At 41.0% G+C, this 22,198-nt stretch overlaps 1 protein-coding gene across 6 annotated transcripts; it reads right to left on the reverse strand.

Moving 5' to 3' along the window:
• Positions 1 to 4,095: 4,095 nt before the first annotated feature.
• Positions 4,096 to 22,052, reverse strand: LOC149858068 (A-kinase anchor protein 17B-like). 6 transcript variants are annotated; one of them, XM_090061531.1, is made up of 6 exons: positions 21,632 to 21,755; positions 20,560 to 20,726; positions 11,508 to 11,647; positions 9,080 to 9,317; positions 6,048 to 7,560; positions 4,096 to 5,453 (listed from the first exon to the last, which is right to left on the reverse strand). In XM_090061531.1, the coding sequence occupies exons 4-6, from the start codon at positions 9,167 to 9,169 to the stop codon at positions 5,311 to 5,313; spliced, it is 1,746 nt and encodes a 581-aa protein (XP_089917657.1). In that variant the 5' UTR covers positions 9,170 to 9,317; positions 11,508 to 11,647; positions 20,560 to 20,726; positions 21,632 to 21,755; the 3' UTR covers positions 4,096 to 5,310. The 6 variants fall into 6 exon arrangements, with proteins under 6 accessions (XP_089917657.1, XP_089917655.1, XP_089917659.1 ...); XM_090061529.1 differs by lacking the exon at positions 20,560 to 20,726 and having other exon boundaries at positions 11,526 to 11,647; positions 21,632 to 21,801; XM_090061533.1 differs by lacking the exon at positions 20,560 to 20,726 and having other exon boundaries at positions 11,526 to 11,647; positions 21,598 to 21,709.
• Between the last annotated feature and the right edge of the window lie 146 nt (positions 22,053 to 22,198).

The raw sequence follows: 22,198 nt of genomic DNA on the forward strand, positions 1-22,198 counted from the left end.
TGGTGGTGTATATCTATTTTATCCAAAGGAACTGTCTTGAATGTTAAGTGTACAGATGTATCATCTTTACTCTGTCCTGCTTAGAGCACGACCTACACTTTGGAAAATATAAAACTTCATTAGTCTGAGTCGCACCTGGGACCCAAGATTAACTTCAACTGAATGCTAAATATAAAACATGAATGCGAGTACTCTTACAGCACTGCTATAAAATCTGTTTTGCTGTTGCAGACTTACACCTTTCAGTAGAGAACAGTCTTCTTACCAAAGGTCTCATGTGCTTTAAGCTATTACTGAGGGAACAACGAAACATTGCTTTATATACCTGGCTTCTGGGTACAGGTTAAAACAAAAACAAAAGCCTATTTTCAAACACAACACAGCCCATCCATGGCCACTGTAGTCTTGGAAATACTAAAACTTCTCTGATAATCTCCAAAGAATCTTCATGCTCATGGAGGGGCTCCTCTGTATAGAAGAGGAGTGGTAAAAGAACTCAACCCAAATAGCAGTACCCAAAATAAGTATTTCAGAACAGGATATCTGGGATTTGTGAACAGGCACTGCTCTTTGGTCAAATCCTGTGACTGAAAGTAAACAGCTTTGAGGGAATACTCCCAAGGTAAAAAATAAACTCTAAATTGCACGTATGAGTCTTTTGTGAACTGAGGGTAAACATTCTGATGCTGTGGACCTGGCAAAAGAATTATAAAGCTCTGTTTTGTTGTACACAACTATTTTATACCATCCTAGTGTGCATGATATCCAGTCACTAGGGCATAGGACTGGATGTGGGACCTTGAGTTCTTGCTTCTCATCAGGTTAAAGTGAGACACTTAACTTCTGTGCCTCAATTTCCAATCTTGCTTACATGGAGTTTATATACTGTGAACTGCTTTGAGGAATTTATCTAAATGTACTAGGTCTACTGTAAAAGAAGGTAACAAGAGGAAGAAGACTTTTGAAGAAGTTGAATAATGGGTACAATATATCTGAAAACTGGCAGAAAGCAGAGACAGAATTTAAGGTTGAATGTGGATAACATTATGGGAGAGGTAAAGTATTCTCAAAGCCAAAACTTGCTGGAGGAACGGTTGAGATTTTTTTCTCTTTAGTTTGGACGGTTGCTTCAGAAAAGGCAGATTCTGTCTCTATATGCAGCGCTTGGAGAAATGTAGATAGAAATTCTGTTTGTCCATTATTGTTTGCTCATTGCAGCTTGATCCTCTCTCCAACAATCACAAGCTGAAATGACTAAGCATTTAGAAACAAACCAGGCAGTTCATACTCTGTTAATATGAAATCAGTTAACATGCAGAAAAAGCAGCGGTAGGGCCTTACCTCCAGCCTACATAGTGTGAAAGAACTGAAATTGGGAGGTTACTTGTGCCTGTATAATGTAAACCCAGCTGCTAGAATACCAGAAAAGAATCTAACTAGAATCTCGTCGCCAGCCAGCCCAATTCACTCTCAGCTGCTCTCTAAAGTTCATAAACCTCTAGAGACTTGACTCTATCCTCTGTTTAATTATCTTAACTAGTTGTTACTTTTAAGGTCTTTCAATTATAAATGAATATAGGCTTCAGTAATGAAGGATCTCAGTAAATGTTACACAAGCAGTCACAAAAACAAAGTTGGACTACAAAGTGCACGCACTATGCCTGGAGACTTTAGATAGGAGCAGGGAAAAGCCTTATAGAACAAAGGGAATTTATATTTGAACTCTTATTTACCTGGTCTTCCAGTATCCTGTGTACTATGAATTCAGTTCTTAACCTGCTTATTCATACGTTTTGGTACACTGAATATGTCATCTTGACACTACTGCTTCATGCTCTAGTCCATTTGAGTTTTATAAAATGTCCAAGACTGCTCTCAGAAGGGAGGATGTGATCAAGTTGCCTAGAAAAATTTAGAAGTGTAATAATAATTGATTAAATTCTAGTAATTTTTTCTCCCATTTTTTTAAACTACTTGTCGTCACACCGCTGTAAAACAGTTAGTAGAAATCTCTCCTCAGGTAGATGTGATAGGAGATGAAAACAACATCGTTTTTACAAATTTCTTGGTTATAGAAATGAATTATTTAAAAAAGGGCTGTTGACTTGCTATACAAAACTATGCCAGAAATGTAAGTGCAAATATTTCAGCAAAATTAAATCATTCTTGCAGAATACAAGTTCCTTCTCTACTTTTCACTTCTGTGCTCTGGATGCCAGCTCCTGAAGCAGCTATTTGGGGCAACAGCTGGGAGTGGGGCACTCAGATGCAAGGACTTCACAGGCATAACTGAAACAGCTGGAGAGATGCTATCACTGCTTTGCCCCAGCTACAGGCAGAGGTACCTGGCAGAGCTACAACTGTCATTTCTGTTCTTTATTTAGGTCTCTTAAATAATATAAAGAGGAGGGAGGTAAGACAAGGTTATTTAAAAATTAAGCTATTTTGCATGGGTTTTTGGTCCGCAGTTAACTCTGCATACTCACCCAAATGTCTTTGATGTACAACTGGCTTATTCCATTCCATTTCCAAACAAAAGGCGTGATCACCCACAGTTCTCACTAGCCAGGTACTCTAAAAATGGGCAGCCTGAACCTATTGTAGGAGCTAGCGAACTCCTCTTAAGGCAGCTATTTTAAAGAGACTCACTAATGTGTCTAACCATTGCTCTCCTTGTTCTCCATGTGTATAAAACTTTGCAGAAGCAGGGTCTCCACTGTTACACAAGCTATGCAGCTGCTCAACCCTTCCTCAAATTTTGGCCAGCACTCCAAAAATGAACTTTAAGGATCAGATGCTAACAGCAGTACAAACCTTCCACAGATTGCACATATATCTTACTGCTTGTCAGGGCGAGGTCTATCCTTTTGTACTGTGTCTGTACAAGGGCTAACAAATTGTAACACCAAGGAATTTGTCCTACATACAATCATCAAATTACAAAATGTTTCTGTAACACCCATCTGTTGATCAGCTACCTGAATATTATCTTCCACAGTTTAATACATTAATATTTAAAACACATAAAATAAATACATTTTATTATTTAACTTTCATAATTGAGACACAACAGCTTATTCTTCAGCAGTATCAATATACAGATTTAACCAGAAAAACATTTACAAATTTAAGTTTAAAAGCAAATTCTTAGAAATTTCTTTCAAGATATTCTCAAAATGGAATTTAAACAAATGCTGACCCATGATATGAAATTTAAGTTGTTTATATACCAAATGGTCCAAAATACAGAATTAGAGAGGCTCAGCTAATGTGTGTGTGGGGGAAAAGGTAGAGAAACAGGTGATCTGAAAACAAGCAAGAGTAGGTTCTAAACAGTGCAATCTGATATAAAAAGGGCAAAGCTGGAATGTATGTTCTAATAAAGTTAATTTATATCTTAATATGATGAAGTAAAACAGGTTGGCATTTGTCATTTTAAAGTGCACATATAATATACTATTCACTGTATTAGTGTTGTATCTATTCCAAATTAAGAATTTGATGTTCAGGACTTGCTTTTTCAGTTGAATGAAGGCAGGTGGTACAACAAGCAATTGCAGGACAAGTATATTTACTTGTTAAATAATACGATGGCATCGTGCAAGATCATTGGAAAGTTATACTTAATAGTTCCAGTTCCCTCACCAAAGTCACTTCTATGTAAATATTACCCTGATGTGCATGAGCATGTGCACATATACCTTTCTAAACGAGGAGGGAGGGCAGTCCTTTTCTGGTCTGAAAATATTGCATAGAGGAAAACAAGTTGTGATATGCCATGACAGTAAACAGAAATATTTACACATGAAATCATTTCTATAGCTGGTAACCATTACAACTGTATAAAACACTAGAAAGCAAAGTCTAAATAGCAACCAGAGACATAACTTTTCCAAAGTACATGGACAATATTCTGATTAAGAAATTATTTTCAGGTAAGTGTTATTCTTAACAGTACTTTGTCTGAATAGCAACCGTTTGTCATTGATGATCCTGAAAAGGCACTCAACGTATGGGCATGTTTTTAACGAGAATAATCTTTATGGTAAAAACCTGCACAGAAATCATCACAGAACTATATAGTGGAAAGCACGATTAACATGAACAATAACTGCAAGTGTTTATTAATATTTATTAGAGCAGAAGTTACAACATGGATGATATGCTATGTATGAAAGCAGCAATATCATATTACTTTAGTATCCTGACATGTAATAAATATTTTTTTCCAAAATGAGAACTTAAATAGTATATTTTCTAAATTAAGTTCCATCTCCCAAGGGGACTTTGTCCAGGAGCAGCTGTGGCTGTCTTCTAAATAGAGACAACTGAACAAACAACAGATATTAATTCAAGCTTCTAGTCTGCAGTTTCACATTTATAACTCCATGCTGAAAAAAATTATGAAATGTAGCAATGTTAGAAGTCTTTCCTATGAATTACCTGTCAGCTACCTCAAACTAAGCAGTCCTGTTCCTACTTGCTCCTTTAAAAGATTCAAACTTCTGCTGCAAACAACTGCCAGCACGTACTGAAGGTAACTTCTCCTAATGTTAAGCATCCCCTTTTATTTTCAACATGAGTGCCATTTTCAGAATATCCTTATGCAGCATCTGAGGAACATTTAATCTACTGGGACTGTAATGAGACAGACCAGCCCAAGAGCCTGTTAGTTTTCCAAATCATTTCTGAAATTCTAATTGAAAGCAGAGGAGCTGTTCCAGCCCAGGGGCTCAGGCAAGGTTAAAATAGACTAGCCTGCTTGTTTCTCAAATTTGAAAATGAGAAAGATTTCACCCATCTTTTTTTTCCCAAAAAAGTGAATATCCCTGACCTGCCACAGCACTTCTAGTCCTACCACTTCAACAGTCTGACTGAGGCAGCACTGCACGAGATTTATTACATCTCTACAAGAGTTTTCATGCACAATCTGTTCAGCTCTTATTACAGACACCAGAATTTGGGTGTTTCATATCTCCCTGACATAGTTAAACTTGGAGGTTTCAAGCTATTAAGCTTCAAACCTCTTAGCAACTGGTCCTCATCCACAATACTTGGCCATGACTTTGAGTAACTTTTTGGTCCTTTTAAATATTGTTGGTAAATCTAGAAAGATTCTGTTTTTGTGTGGCTCTTTATACCAGCCAGACTGTCCTACCACTTCTGCATGTAGGAAGACTCTAAGCAACACAGGCTATTCTAGACTGCTTACAATTACTAACCCTTACAGTTCAGTTCTTACAGCTATACAAGAAACTTTCTCCTTCCATGAGTAGCCTTGAGACCAGCTTTCCATTACTTGACAGGCATTCAGCATCCTCTACTGGGTTCTGCTTCACAAACAGTGTCTGGGCAAGGATTTGTCTCAATCATCTCCACAGGAAATGGAGGGAATCCTCTTACAGCTGAATTGGAATCCATCTCTTTTCTCAAAATTAATTTCCTCTCCTCTCCTGTAAATATGGAGAAGAAAAAAAAATTGAAATGAATTTGTCAGGAGAGAAAATGCAGAAATGTACTTCAGTTAGGTGGGAGCTACAGTAGGTTGAATCAGAATTCAAAAAACAGGGAAAATAGTATCCAGAATATTTTTTTACTGCTGGGAAAACAGACAGCCTCCATACAGAACTTCATTCAGCTCAGACATATCGTCCATCCCTCTTTACACTGCATGCTGTAGTCTCTTCCACTACGCTTTCTACCACAGTAGTAAGCATGGTGAAGTGCACATTTTGTTCTCCCACATGGGATGAGCTGCTCATGTTAAAAACTGGGGATAAAATGTACACCGGTGAATTAAAAAGAGATGCTTTGCCATCCAAGTAAATGGCCAATTCGGCTCTTACATCTCTTGGGAAAACTTTTGCTACCAAGAGAGGAGCGTTTCCTGAGCTAAACTGTCAAAACATTGCATGACATCCTCTTCCCTCTAAACTGCTTCCAAAAAGTAGGATAGATAGCCCTGGTGATTAAGTTCACCTATCAGCGACCATAAACCTCTCCAATTTAAGCATACTCTCAGTCCTATTTTATGTATCTCTACTTACCTGCCTTTTGGTGAGATCCCTGAAGGGCAGAAGCATCAGGAGAGACAGCATCTTTTGAGACTGCTGTCACTGTGTGAAGCGTTTTGAGTTTCATTTTGTGGTGAACTACTTTGTTACATTTCCTCTGTGTCTTTTTTAGAGTTGCCAATTGTCTGCAACCATCTGTTTCAGAAAAGCCATATTCATCAGGTAAAATGTTAGTGAGAGGCTTTTTTCTTTTTTTTTTCTTTTTGTGAGCATGTCTCTCTTCCTCCCTGGATCGCCTCTCACTTCTTTGCCCTTCATGTCTTAATTTACTACTGGACCTCTTGCATGATTTTTTAAGCTTACGTCCACTCTGCTTTGTCAAGCCATCAGGTACAGAATTTGAACAGAAGCTACATTTTTTGGATTCGCTGTCTTCATCATTCTGAGCTGCATTTTTAACACAGACAAGAATTTTTTTCTCTTCCTTTCCCATGAAGGAGCATAATTTGTTACCATCACTGAAAACCTTTTCAGATTTTCTCTCCGTTCTCTTTACTAAGCTACTGAAGTATTCAGAATCACTACTAATCTCTTCCAATAATTCGTTTAATTTGTATGGTGACCCAGATGGCTTGTATGGCAGAGTAACTTTCCTGCTGTTACTGTCTTGTTTGGATTCTTTATTATGACCAAGGCTGGTGCCTCCAAAGGAATTGTTCAGTTCTACACGTGGAAAGTTGCCAGTGTTGAGCGAGTCATTCCACTGTATTTGGAAGTTATTTGTGAACCCTTGAAAACAGGTCTTATGTTTGGACGTTCCCGATGTAGGCTCTGATTTCTGAATGGTGATCTCCCATCTATAACTGTCATCCCCGCTGCAAGTTCTCTCATCCAGATTTTGTACAAAACTCTTCTCAGTGAGATGCTGCCCATACTTGTTCCTCAAGTTGATCTGAAAGCTGTTGCCATTATCCGACACCACCCTTTGCCACCAAGACTTGCTCACAGCAGTTTTTGGCTGTAGGCAGACACGTGCATACCGTGGGGTTTGATAGTAGTTTAATAAATAGTGTATGAATTCATCAGTTTCATAAACCTTTTGCTTTTTGCGGCAGCCTGTATCACACGCTGTTTGTGAGTTCGCTACATTCAAAGCAGGGGAGTTCTCTCTATCAAGAGACTCTATGAGCTTACAGTCTTGAGTAATTGTAATCTGTAAAGAACCACTTTCAGAGAAGCTGTACTTGTCCGCTGTAGTTAATTTACCAGAGCTCAGGGTTAGAGCAGGATCATTTAAGACAGTCCTCACAATATGACAAGATGATGCAGGTAGCTTAGTCTCCCACTCTCTCTCACTAAATGAAGAGCCATCTGTCTGAAATAACCGATACTTAAACTTTTCCCCACGCTTCTGCTCCCCAAGATAATGGAAGTCTTTCTGCTCCTTCTGTGCAGTTCGTAACTCTGTCTCCGGAAAGTGATCTTTCCTTAAGTCTCCAAGGTCCAGTAAAGGCTCCACTTTTTGGCTGGTCAACTGTGCAAAATCCTTCAAACAAAATGGGAAAAAATCATGAGAAAGAGAGCGTTGGTTCAGAGCAAAGAAACAGAACTTGAAAAAATTCTTGAGCTATATCAGAGCAAACTGAGCTAAATTACAAACCAACTTGTCGTTAACTCAGTGCTGCCACAGTTAAGACAGTGGCACAGATATAACCAAGGGTACAATTTGACCTAATTCAAAACCCAATCAAACCAAACTCTTCAGCCCTCCTGTTGCCTCACAAAGCTGGGCTCTTAATTTAAAATATTTTTCCATTCAATAAAATGACCTGTCTTGTTGGGATATAAGTGATTTGAAACCACTAAAATATTTTTTTTTTCCCCAGCTCGATTATAGAATCCCACTAACTTTGGTAATTCTGCTAAGTCTAACTTCTGCATTTTGTAAGTGGAACATTTTATTAAATACAAATAATTAGATACACTGCTCTAAACTACTTTTTTGTGATAGCTTTTGAAGACTGATGTCATGCTTCACTAAAAGTCAAAAGGCAAGCTAGTGTGACTTCTGGCAGGCACTTTTTTTGGGAAGGAGAGGGAAGGACTCCAATAACTTGCAAGAAATATTAAGCATTAGTGTTTTAAAAAAGAAACACTACAAAACATTTGCCAGTGGCCTGTAGCAAGTCCTCCCCTTGGCAAATGATGGAATACAAGTCTTTGTAGCATTTGAGCTTTCATTTAAAAAAAACCCAAAAGCTAGCCCATATAACTACAATCTTTATCCAAATATGAAGCAAAGTAGTGAGTCTGTAGGCAGACTTCTGTAATTCCACACTGCTGAACAGATTTTCTAAAACAGCAGCAGAGTGAAACTGACAAAAAGCATCAGTTTCGCTGCTTGCCCACAGAAGGCTGAACACTGGAGGTGTACCTGACATTATTCAGGTTACTCTGCTGCTTGAATAAGCCATGACTGGCAGCAGATGCAGTAACTAGAGTTATTCATAGGAGAAGAGGATGCAAAAGTAGTCGAGACCTCTTTTCCTGGAGTGCTGGCTTGGGATTTAGCACAGTAATTACACATCTTTTTCAGCATGGTAATGAGAACCAGGGGTCTGCTTTTAATTTATCAGACACCTATTGGGCAGAGTCCAATATCAGAGATGAAACCACTGAGCAAAGACAAAGAACAGATTTCTGGTTAGAATCACACCACCATTTTCCTTATAAATAGGTGTGAGAAAAGGCTAAATCAGTGTTTCATGAGCTGAGCTATACTGTGAATGTTCAGAGGCAAATGGGAAAGGAGAAGGAAAGGGGAAAGATAAATGAAAAGAAGGAAGAAAAAGAAAAAATGAACAGTTTAACAGTATTTCCTGGACTGCCAGAGAGGTTACAGTGTTTTGATAGTGCAAAGTGCTACCTTATGAATAACACATGCTAGTACTCCCAGAATCCCAAACCATCTTTCTAACCAGCATCTGGCCATCAGGTGTCTGGTAAGTTATTCAAGCTCTAGTAAATGTCCTTTAAACTTAGAATGTTCGTTTAAATAGTCTTACTTTTACTCGGTTTAACAGCACTGTAAGCAGCCTTACAGACTCCACTCTTCTCTGAGCTAGTAGATATTTCCTCTCTTCCCATTCAGGCATATTCTCTGGCCACTGCTCTTCTTCAGCTGTTACCTTCTGCTGCTTTCTTGGGCGTTTTTCATCCCGATCTATCTGTCTCTGTTCTCTCCTCTTGAGCTTAGCCTTCCTTTTTCTTTCTCCAACTTTTTTTTCATCATCACGTCTTTTTCTAGGTAATTATTAATATGGGACAATTTAGATGACACTCATTTTACATTTTAATTCCTGGATGCTGGGAGGTAGGATTGTAGCGTGCTAACAGCAAGTGGCTCAATGCTGAGAACCCAACAGCTGTTAGCACTAAGAAATCCTCTCTCCTAGAGCAGTATGTGTAAAGTCAATGGCAACCAACATACATCCAATAGATCCACAGATTTAGGACTGGTTTTGACTCTCTCTCCTGAAATGTCTTGTGTTCTTAAATTTTTCATAATACATTGTCTCTCTACAGTACAGACATTGTTAATATTTTAGTCTCTTCTATATCACAAAGACTGGATTGTTGTTCCTCCTCCCCTGCACCTGCTCTTTTTTATGTTAGAACTGATGACTAAAGTTTATGACCTCTTTGATCCAAACCTACAGTCCTTAGGCAAGCCAAACTCATCTACAAATTAATAGGGATTTAGCCCATGTTAGAGACTCTACAGAACAGTTCCCATTTTGGAATAGACTTCCAAGGAGGTGGTGCAGTCCCCAACCTTGGAGGTCTTCAAGTGAAAACTGGAGAGACCCCTTGCTGGAATCATTTGATCTCAGCAGCATTCCTCCCCAGAGCAGGGGGGTTGGACTCAATGATCTTTCAAAGTCCCTTCCAGCCCTTAATTTCTATGATTTCCCTAGGAAAGCAAGTTGAAGTCAACATTTTAACAAGATTGTACAAAGTTCTCTATATTCTACTGAAAATAAATTTTCTGCACAATCAATACAGCATCTCACAAAAGTCTAAGAAATCCCAGGAACAAAAAGTGGACATATACACCTATCAAACCTAATTGGCTTAATTAAACTATTCAAATAACAACGGTATTAGATTAGGTTTTGAATTGATCTAGCACAGGGGTCAGCGACATTGTCATGCAGAGTGCCAAAAACACCCACAACTTGAATAGTAAGATGCCGGCGTGTTGGGGTGGATGGCTGATGGAGCCACCAGGGGCCCAATCTTTGTTCTGGCAGCAAAGCCCTTGCCCATTCCCCACCATCTGCCCCAAGGCGTGTATGCCAGGCAAAATGCCTGTGTCCCACACTCTGGCATCTGTGCCAGGGGTTGCCTACCCCTGATCTAACATTACAGTTACCAAACTTAGCATCCTAAATAGCATTTCTATATCAATATGCATGTTCCTGGCTTAATCACTTATGTCAGGCAAGATGGAGCTTATACACTCCTTCTGAAATCTTAGTATATAATTACTTTTTTTCATATACATTTTACCAATGCTGCTTTCCCATAACACCATTGGAAAGGATGTAAAAAATAGATGAAGCATGAATTTGTACATGGGGATTTTCCAGACAATGCTGAACTATGTAGAAGCCTACCGTCCCATGTTCTATGTCAGATACTAGCTTTACTTCATGACAGAGAGGCTGTATAATTTTAATTCTTGGCATTGTAGCCAACAAGAAACCATGATTTCTGGTTTCCCCTCAACCACACATCCAAAATGACAGTAGATTACCCTCTTGGATAAACCTGAAGAGTCTGGTAACATATACATATATATGTGATGCTCTTTCCTACAACACTGCTCCAACAGTAACAATGTTGTGAGGTCCACTTTGACTAAAACAACACAGCTAAGCATTGCCTTTAGACTTGGACCAATTCATATCTGTAACCTTATGTTCTGATACTGGAAACATGTCCAGAGTATTTTGCAACCTTCTTGGGTTAATTTATAGATTTACTGCAGAAAAGCCTTCTTCAGACTTCAAAAAAGTATTCTTTTAAATGACATTTGATATATCAATAGTGATAAAAAAAACTTAATTCACGGACATGTAAGGAGAGAGATCAAAGGGGAGAACAATACCTTTTCATTGGGAGGTTTAGGCCTCTGGACAATTCAAGACTATACAAACACAATCTCTTTATTTCCCTGCACTAAGTTTATTACCACTCCTTCCCTTTACTAGTGCCTTTCATCTGATTCCTACCTTTTTAAACTAACAAACTTATTTTGCTTTCATTACACATGATGAATTAAATACAACATTTAGCACTCAGTGTAAACTCCCCAACCTGCATCTCCTCCATCCTTAACATGATCAGAATGGAATTCATGGTATTTGTCTCTTGGGATTTACCCAAGAAGAAGATGTGGTAATAAATCCAAAGAAGTAGGACACTCACTGAAAATAAGTCTCTCACCTTTCAGCCTCCTCTTCCTCCCTCTCTTTTTCCCTTTCTCTTTCTTGCTCTAGTTCCTGCAGCTTGAGTCTTTCCAGCCTTCTCCTTTTTATAGCTGTTTCACCGAAACGTTTGGTTGTCACCTGTTGCAGAGGAAACAGAATCAAACTCAAAAATCCACGGAGTTCTACGTTTATACACAGATTAAAGAGCCTATTTAAACTTGAAAATGTCCTTCTGCTCTTCATGAGTCTGGAGGACCGGAATATGACTTCCAAAATTCAGAGTAATACCTGCCTTCTAACCTCAAGATGTTACCTGTTACTCACAAGCATCGCCTTACGCTACACTCACATTAGCGTACATACTTTACTACACTTACATTAATGTCTTAAGCTGACAAAATGCCTTTATTCACAACCTGTCAATGTCCACTTTTGGTGATTGGAGACTAAGCATTTTCAGCAGAGATTTCCTAGTTATAGAATTCTCTTCTCCTGAAAAAGTCTGAGCCTAAATTTACCAATTTGCCTAACTTCATGGTAAATGATGGGTTACGGATGGCTGGTGGACTGCTGCAAAAGGAGAGCTGTATGTTGTCTACTGAGAACCATTTAACTTAACATGATGTTTTGTCTGTTTTGGATGCTCGGATGTGAGCCCATTAAAAGAAAACATTAAGGCTAAAAGACCAAGAATTTGGAGCATGTTTTATGGGAACAAAAAAACTGCGTGCTTGAGAATCATTTAGAAGCTTTCTAGTCAGCAAAATACTTGCAACTATATCTCAATAACTAAATATGACTTTTAGATGAATACTGCTAATCACTTACAAAAGCATACAGGTTTCCACTTTTCTTTCCCACTGTTACACTGGGTAGACCACTGATCTGTCTTTTAGGACTTGTAATTATGCCCACTTTAAGCAATACAAGGTGCTGTGAAAAGCAAGTGGTACAAAATAACTATTTTTTTAAACAGGGGTGTTGACTTAACTTGCACAATCAGTGACAAAATCCCCGGTCCCGAGTACATTTTTCTTAGCTTTGTTGGCATTCCAACTCAACCCCTTTCCACTTTTATTTTACCAAACAAAAAAAAATGTTTTTTGAATCCCCAAAACTACCTACCACATTGGTATGAAAACACTAAAAACTCCAAATATTCAGCCAGGTAGTACCTCCATATAAACCACCATATTTACGCAAACAAACCAGACCAAATGGCATTCTCTAAAAGAGTCAGCCATTTGTGACTAGCGCATTTGTGATACTCAGCCCGCATACAGGACCAGAAACGCAGCCAGAGCTTTGTTCAACAGGTTGGGAACTAGGAGAAGGAACACATACTACAGCAGTCCACCCACCCCCACGCCAAACAGCTGCACTCCCCATCTGTAAATTCCCACCTCAAATATCCATCACTTAAGCCCTTATATTGGCTAGTAGGATGCCTGGTTTCCCAAACAAAAAGTTCCCACATTTAGTTTTCACAAAGCAGATCCTGAAGCAGAAAAGACCTTCAGCAGTCTCAGCAGATAAAGCTAGGTTGGGCCAGGGATTTTGATACTTTGCAGCTATCATTCAATCCAGTCTTCGACTACTCAGCAACCACTTCCACCGGCTTTATGATACTGCGTTTGAACAAATACACCACTGACAGTATCAGAAGGGATAGCTTATGCTGCTTTTTACTTCTGAAAGAGCTGTGTTCTCTTGGTATTAGTAAAAACAAAAAAATCAGATCTGTATAGATCTCTGAAAGTGGAATTATTCACATTTCTTCCTACTCTTACTTCTTTATAAGGGTCAAGCATATCTACATTCTTGAGCTTTCCCAAAGCTCTCAAATGCCAATCTAAAAACAGCCTCACTTGGCTTTTCATTATTTGAGCCCTTCCAAATAGAGGCAACCAGACATATCAGATCTTTGCTCAGCAAAGTCTTTATTCATTATCTCACTTTTTATTCAACCCCTCCTCTGGGCATGGGTTCAATCAAGTTTATATGGACTAGTCTGTGCTCAGCTGTTCCTTTATCTAACTAGATCTTGGATATCTTTTTGGATACCCTCCAAATGAGAGAGTTAAATTAAGCTCAGATAAAGGCCTATTTAGGGGGTCCAACAACTATGAAAGAAGTTTAGTTAGGAAACCCAGTTTTCATGTTAAAAATACCTCCTAAAACAGGGGTTGTCAACCAGGGCTATGCGTACCCCTGGGGGTACTTGGGAAGACCCCAGGGGGTATGCAGCAGCAGCGCAGAAAATCAGAGGGCAGGACTGCCAGCGCTTTGTGCCGCTTGCACCGCTGTGCGCTGCCACTGCTTTTGTTTTCGCCAGCACTGTGCACTGCTGGCGCTTCTGCCACCGTATACCGCCAGCACTTTTCTAGTTTTCCATCATCAATCAGCCGCCAGGGACTTTGCCCCCTGCCAGGGGACTTCCTGCTTCTCCACCAGCCACCGGGGGTACACCAACCAAAAAAGATTGAAAACCCCTGTTCTAAAGAATGACATACAGAGCTCTTTTCCATAAGTGAAAAACCACTGCAGTTAGAAATCTTAAACAAGTACATTAAGCCTTCAATCTGCCAATTTGGACAGGAGGTCTTACGTGTAAAGTGGAAATTTCCAGTACTTGAACCTACTGAGTCAGCATTGTTTTTTCAGAGAAACTTCTGAAAACTGAAGTCCCTGAGGATGCGACTTTCAGAGCATCACAAATGATCAAAATAGAGAGCGTTCACCTCCCCACCTGAGCAAGATGGAATCTACATCAAGTAGTAAATCTCCATCTACCTACACCCCATGTGCCGAATACAGCAAACTAGTGGCCTTTCATACAAACAACCTCAGACAGACTGAACCATTCCTTTCAAACACCTTTTTGCAACTTCAGTAAGTAGAACACATACCTAACAGCTGGCATTTATAATCAGAAATGGGATCCAATCAAGCTTTTCCAGTTTCAAGATGGATCAATTTATTTCTAAAGGTATTTTCAAAAGAGCCTGGACTTAACCAATCTTCTCTTGTATCATTCCATCAAAAGATCTGTTTTGACTATTGCCTTGGACCTCCCCTCTTTTACACCGGTAATATGTTCTCCTTTTTCCGAAAAGAAAATATTGTTCTTGGTAGAAAAGCCAAGACTCTTATTTCAGAACCACAACTACTGAAAAATGGTGTTCACAACTACATTCATCCACACTGTTCGAGACTAAATGCGTATTATTTTAACACCAACTGAACTTTTCCACAAAGCTGAAGCATGAAGTGTAGCTGATCATATAATCCAGAACACTCCAATTTACAACCATGTGTCATCTTTTCACATATTGTAACATTGAAGTCAGTAACTCCTCTGAAGATAACGCCAAACCTGCACTAGAAATGTCTGCCAGCATAGCAATGTCAATTAGAAAAATATCACATCCAATAGATCCATGAACTGATTGCAAAAGCACTAGTGGAGATGCAGTTACATCAGCAGAAGGCAGATTTTGCTGACATCGTTTATTTCACTTAGTTGGTAATGAGGAGATCAACAACTTTTTTTCTACTGGCATAAGCTATGTTTACAGTAGCTATACTAACAAAATTTTAAGTGCAATCTAGGCCTCAGGATGGGTACTCAGTGTCTCTGAAAAATCAGGCCACATCCAACTTCCTTTCAGGAGCAAAGAACAAAGTACATAGTGCTGGAGTCATCCAAAGATAAAAGTGAAGTATGAACATACAAGCCTAACTTGTTTGTCAGGTTACTAGATAGCACCAATGCCAAAGAACAGCGATAAAATACTAGCGCAAAGAGGCAGAGTGCTCAAGAGGACAGAATTGGACTCAGGAGACCTGTGTCCTATAGCCAGCTTTGCTGCAGCCTATCAGGTGAGCGTGGGTAAGTCACTGCACTGCTCTGTGCTTACATTTCTCTCTCTTAAAAATGGGGATAAATATCATTACAGGCAGTCCTCGGACTTATGACACAGTTGGTTCCTGAAAACTGCGTCTTAAATCGAAACGTAACTTGGAACCGTTTCTCCCATAGGAAACAATGTTATAAATTGGGATTGGTTCCTGAACCAAGACCCGATACCCTATTTTCACCAAAAATAACCCTAATTTTGTATTCAATCAATTATAGATGAATAATATAGCTACATTAATGGATTTATATTGTAAATAGCAAACATATTGATTTGGAAGGATGTCTTTGAGGTGACTTTGCTGGACTTTTTGAAGGGCTCTTGGTTGGAGTCTTCTCAGGAGTCCTGGCTGCAGGTTTTTCTGGAGCCTTGTCCGCTTTTTTAAAGAAAGTGTCCAAGCAAGTTTGGAGAGATGTTATCCAGGGACATGGGCAATGCAGCGAACTTGTTTGCTGACATCGTGTTGCGTCAGATCAAGCGTTGCAAAGTCGAAACCGACGTCAGAAAGTTGAAACGGTGTCAATTTATAAACCTTGTAAGCGCGAAACATTGTAACTCAAAAGGTTGTAAGTCGAGGACTGCCTGTACTGCGCTCTTTGCCTTTGAGAGCTCCCTTAATGAAAAATGCTACATGAGGTAGGTGTTGTTATTACAATGCTGGCGCCAAACAAAACAAGACTTACACATTCATCTCTCTGGTTGCTACTTCCAAAGTTTATTACTTCATTATTGTATTTAAGCCAGTGATGCTCAACCTTCTGGGTCTGTGGGACACATGAGAGGCATGGGGCTGGTCTATGGGCCAGATCCTGAAGGTGGGGTCAGTCTGCAGGCTAGATTCAGAGTGGGGACAGCACTCAGTGCAGGTCCATGGCCCGATGCTGTGCACCAGATCCAGACATGGCCTGACCCTGCAATCAATGCTGGCACTGCTTCCCTGGTGCCAAATTTCTCGACTGTAGGGAGCCCCACAGGCCACATTCAGCCTGCAAACTAGAGGTTGGGCACCTCTGCCTTCTAATCTCATCAGCTCTGCTCCAGGTTTCTCTAACACATGGGAACACTGGCTACCTATTAAAATTAAACCAAATGCTATGATTACAGCAACACAAACCCTGAGGGTTTTACCAGAGCTAGAGTGTTTGCAGGCTCTTAGATATCACCACTACTTCTACATTAGCAATCTTAATGTTGCAGCAATAAGCATTCAACTCAGGTTTGCAGGACCAGAAAGCAAGTGAATGCAAAAAGCCTAAATAAATCTCTTCCACCATTTCCACACATAGATCTAAACTTGTCAAAATTATTGTTTCTACATTGTTTGAATTGTGCATTACAGAGACATCTGGCATCTCATAGCTTTACTGAGAATTCACATCTATGGTTAGCTTTCCGTTCCAGAAAAGTGTCCACTGATCACATGTGAAGCAATCCTGATTGCTGCCTTCACAGAACTGACTGTATATAAGCTACCACGGCTTACTATTCTTCCCTTCACAAAGACATTATCTTTCTCCTCCACACCACTTACAGCCAGGAGGAGCCTTTGAAACCATCAGTAACATTTCTCAAAGAAAGCGCACAAAACCACAGAAATACTGCCTGATGTACTGAAGCCTGCTGTTACTTAATATGACCCTTTGGCATTAAACACAACACAGATTATTTTTAGTACGTGGTAGCTCTTGGTCCTCCCTCAGATACTAGACTTCTTGCCTTCACCTGTCCCAGGATGGAATCCTGCAATTCTCCTGTCTTTAGACTGAGTCCCTGGGCCCTTGGCACTACTTTATGCCAACTTTACAGGCTCAGCAGGGTTCAGTTACCTGCAAGTCTATCCCTTCAGAAGATGAGACTCTGACAATTCAAAACAGCTACTTAAAAACAAAGTGCTATTTAATTTTAGTAGTAGAACAAAGCAAAACAAAAAAGGGATTTTAACTATAACAGATGGGCTGCATGGCTCTTAGCTAGTTTAACCAGCATCTCCCTGAATGCTTAGGCAGGTCTAACTGCTTAAGAGCCATCCCTGCATCAGTCTACTTCCCTCTCCCCATTTAAAGGGAGAATCTTTTGGCTAAATTAAAGCACTTTGTTCCAATTCCCCACTTCGATCCTCCCCTTCCTCTTCTGCTAAGGCAGCTGATCCAACACGGACAGAAAATAAAGTTTTACATCTATACTGTCTTTTGAGTAGAGATGTTGGTAGCTACAATCATTACTTGGTTTCCTGTGAACAAATGAAGTGCCCAACCACTTGGTAAAACACGGAGGGACACGTAATATCTATCAAGTAAAACAGGAATCTTCCTTGCCTTTTGCTTGTACATTACACTTAGGTGGGCATGGAGTTTCTATAGCAGTCAAAGCTCTTCATTCCTATATCTACAACCAGCATTGCCACTTCACTTCTCACATCCCTTCCTAGCCTACTGTATTAGCCTAGATTCAGGCACATACTTACCTTGCTGCTCAGCAAGGACTAGGCTTCACTTTCCTTCCACTATGCGGGGTTTTTTAAAAAACGATCAAAGCTTCTACCGACTTATCACCCCTGCTTCAAAATACCTTATTTTTTTTAAGACTGATGTCTACTAAACCAATTAATCCAGTAATATGTTAGTTGACAGTTGTGAACATTGTTGTCAAAGTACCCAGGAGACCTGTGCTGAATTCCCAGCTCTACTACAGAATTTCTGTGTACCCAAGGCACAATGTCTCTATGAAATTCTGGTCTTCTGTATACTATCCATCCTTCAACTTCACAGGTACTCCTATCCCAAGTGCAATAGCCTGGGTTTGATTAAAGCACATCTTCCAGAAAGACTGCCAGTCTTGAAGATCCGAAGAGATGGAGGACCTACCTGTTCCCTGACTTATTTGTTCCAATGCTTAGTCACATTCACTATTAAAACACAGTGCTTTATTTCCCCACTGAATGTATTCAGCCATTTCTTTCTGCTATGGCTTTCTCCACTAGATTAAGTACTGAGTACTTTCTCCTATAAAGATACTTATCTACTGTAATCAATTACTTCTCAATTTTCTTTCTGATAAACTAAATGGAGTGAGCTTAAATCTCACACTACAGAACACTTTCTCTGGCCCTTATAATTTTTTGTGGCAATTTTCTGCATACTCCCCAGTTTTTCAACATCCCTTTTGATACCTGACCTGCATGTAAAATTCCAGCATGAGTCTCACCAAGGCAGAGCACACAAGTAAAATCACCTCCCAGCTCCTACTTCCTCTGCCCATTGATTGCATTAGCCTTTTTGCCACAGTTTTACAATTTGAGCTGCTTATTACTGTAATATTTTCTTGCCTCACAAAAATTTTGAGAGGATAAATTGACAACTACATTTGTATTTCATAATGATAAAACCACAAGAATATTTAAAGTGGCTTGGGAAGTAAACAGGAAACACCCTCAAGTTATCATTAGAAATGCGTTTTAAACAAAAAATGTCTAAGAAAACACAACCAGCCTGAAGAAGGGCATTTGTGCCCAAAAGCTGGGAAAGAACTTTTTTCCATCTATTTAGTCAGTCTAATAAAAGATATCACATCTACCCAAAGAACCTTGCCTTACCAGCATGACTATATTTTATGCAAATCACTGGGGCACCCCAATTACTTATCTAAGTTAAATCCAATGACAAAGTGTACTGTCCCTCAAAGGTATATGATGAACCTGCCCTCTAACTGGATATATACAGGAGCAGGGTGATAGCAATCTCTGTTTTTGCAACCATTCCAGTTTTAACTCTGTTTCTTCTTCTGAGAAACCCAGAGCGCAGGAAGCATTGCAAGTTTTCTTCTAAAAAGAAGCTTACGCTTAGTTTCTAAAACTTTTTAAAAGCTTTCTCCTTCACCACAAAGTCTTCTGTTTCCACTGCAGTCCAGAACACCACCACTCCCTCAGCCCTGCACCTCCCATTGCAAATCTCTCCCTCCAACAATTTTCAAACCTTTTAAATCCTAAGGAATTGTAAATAGATTTGTATGTTTGTGTGTGTACAAAATGACTGGATTTTGTTCAAGTGCATTTGTAAGCCCCACCAAGTACATAAGTTTCTGCAAGTTCATACAAGTCAACGAATCTTGTCTGCTTGTACTTAGTTTGGACTCATTTCCCTTATCCACAAGGATGGCTCAAGACAACACGTGGACCCCCTTGTCACCCACTGACGAGTCCTTCTTCCTGCAACAGAACAAACTTTTGCTAAGCCTGAAATCCGATCATGCTATGTGTGTGGTAAAATAAAGGATACAAATACATAAACAACATCACCCCCACTATGATGATGGTTTCTGGGAGTAGAAACTGCTATTGCCTTGTTTGGTTGGTTGGTTTTGAACATTTATTCACAATAAGCTAGAGAGTTTCTAGTTGAAAAACAGTGAATTTCTTGTGGCAGGGATTGTCTATCTAGAGCGAACATACCAACATTCTGATTGGTTTATTTCCAAATGGACAGCTTGGCAGTATGTTAAGGAAATAGAAAATCCCAAGAGAGTATGCAATAATAACCAATTTGAACATTTATTTTATTTTTTCCATATCAAAACTCCAAGTACTGAGAATGCTCCAGTCAGAGACTTCCTGCCTAGAAGGAGAAAGCAAACTCTCAATAGGCCAATACAGAAACATCAGCTAAAATACCATAAATGAAACCAAAGTCTGAATCAAGCCAGGTGGTCACAATGTTACCAGGAGCCTCATCCAGATCCCCTTAAATTCTCACCAGTTGCACTACCCAGACTTGCTATGTCCACATTTCTCTTTCTGAAGTTTGCCAAAATGTAGCTGCAGTTCTGGTGGCAAAGGGGAGAGCGTTAATACATACAGAGAGCTGTAAACACCATCTCTCATCCTACTCAGAGCAAGGTGAAACAATGCAGTAGCCAAAATGATCAACGTCTTGTCCACGCAGCCTGAACTCTTAGTAGCGGCAATAGATTTTAGGCAAAAATCCTAAGGAAAACCTTAATGTACGAGGATGACTATACAAAGCTTGGCCTGCAACGAGTTCTTTAAAGACAGAATGACAAACAATGCCTAAACAGCAGAATCCTTCCCAATAATTCATGCAAATACCCTTTCGCAGGAGACGTGCGTATAAATACCTTTGTACAAGAGACCAAGTTTTAAACTGAACACGTTCACATCTTTAAAATCACAGGATCCTCTTTGTTTACAGCAGTACCCACAGCGCGCCCGGCTGTTTTCAGACATAAAAACGGGCATGGTCCCTGCCTTGGGTGGCCATCATGGAGGATGGTCCGGTTGTCCTCTGTCGATACAAAACGCAAAGCCTTTATGTCCTCTATTTTTCTCTTATTTTTTAAAAGCCTGATGTCTACAAAACCAAGTCATCCAGTAACATGTCAGTTGATAGTAGTGAACCAAGTGCTGCCATTGTGGTCAAGGTACCCAGGAGACCCATGCTGAATTCCCACAAGACCTGCTGTGCACCCAAGGTACAACGTCTCCGGGAAATCTTGGTCTCAAAGAGAAAGAGAGGACGTAAAGGCATCAGGTTTTGTACTGTTGCCGGACACCTTTATGTCCTCTGTTTTTCTTGACAAGAAAAATAGAGGGCATCAAGGTGCCCGGTTTTTTACTGTTGCTGGACACCTTGATGTCCTCTATTTTTCTTGAGGAGATATAAAGGCATCCAGCAACGATACAACACCCAACACCTGTTTCTCCTGAAGACAGAAATAGAGGGCATCAAGGCATTGGGTTTGGTACTGTTGCGGGACACCTTTACATCCCCTATTTCTCTTGAAGACAGAAACAGATGGCATCAAGGCGTTGGGTTTTGAATCGTCTTCCTTGACGAGAAATAAAGGTGTCCGGCAACGATACAAGACCCGACGCCTCGATGCCGTCTGTTTTCCTCGAGCAGAAAAAGAGAGGCCAGAAAGGCGTCCGGTTTCGCACCGACAGAGGACGACCGGACCGCCCGGTTCCGGACCCCGCGCCTCGCCAGGCCAGGGGGACGGCGCGTGACCCCTACGACGGAGCCCCCTGCCACACGGCAAAGCCCAACGGCGGCCTGAGCGCGCAGGACCCCTCGGTCCCGGCCCCTGCAGCTCGCGGGGCAGCGAGTCGTGAATGAAGCATCCTCGGACGGGACCCCGACCCGCCGCCCCCCTCACCTCAGCCCCCGCCGCCCCCCGGCCTGGCTCGCACCTGCGCCGCGGGCCCCTGCGGGCGGCCGCCGGGCCGGGCCGGGCCGGGCCGGGCCGCGCCGCGCTGGGTGGGGGCCGCCTCCGCCGCTCGCCGCCGCTTCCGGGCCGGCCCCCGGGGCGGAGCGCGGCGCGAGGCGGCGCACGCGGGATCCGGGCCGGGCCCGGCCTCCGCCGGCTGCGCGCGACGCGGCGCGGGGGGGGGACCGTGCCGAGGCGGAAGGCCGGGAGAGCGACCCCTGCGGCGGCGAAGCGGGCAAGCAGCGGCTCGACCCCTCACTTCCCGCCGCAACGGAGAAAAGCGGCTTTTAAATAACATTTGTAAAATCCTCACTGGCTTAGTAGTGGGTGCAGGAGGGATGGGCCGTGCCCCCCTCGGCACGCAGGGGTCTCGTCTTCGACACCCTGCGAGTGAGACACCCCTGAGCAACAACATCACAATGAGTTTAACAACTTCATAATTAATTTAACAAAGGAAAAACACATTGCCAACGGTGTAAGCCGGTCTGATGGGAAGAGATGTGATTCACCCAAGAGGTCGCCTCCAAGTTGCGCCTTCAGCACTTCCCTT

Source organism: Crocodylus siamensis, chromosome 8, assembly GCF_052110815.1.
Source record: "Crocodylus siamensis isolate JL-2025a chromosome 8, ASM5211081v1, whole genome shotgun sequence".
Taxonomy (NCBI): domain Eukaryota; kingdom Metazoa; phylum Chordata; order Crocodylia; family Crocodylidae; genus Crocodylus; species Crocodylus siamensis.

Excerpts from the sequence above, each read along its gene's own strand:
- LOC149858068 (XM_090061530.1), bottom strand. The coding sequence starts at position 21,946 with ATGTTATTTAAAAGCCGCTTTTCTCCGTTGCGGCGGGAAGTGAGGGGT. Across the intron at positions 7,561-21,631 it reads CGCAGGGGCCCGCGGCGCAG|GATTTTGCACAGTTGACCAG; the intron begins GTGCGAGCCAGG and ends TTTTGTTTGAAG. Across the intron at positions 5,454-6,047 it reads GGGATCTCACCAAAAGGCAG|GAGAGGAGAGGAAATTAATT; the intron begins GTAAGTAGAGAT and ends CCATATTTACAG.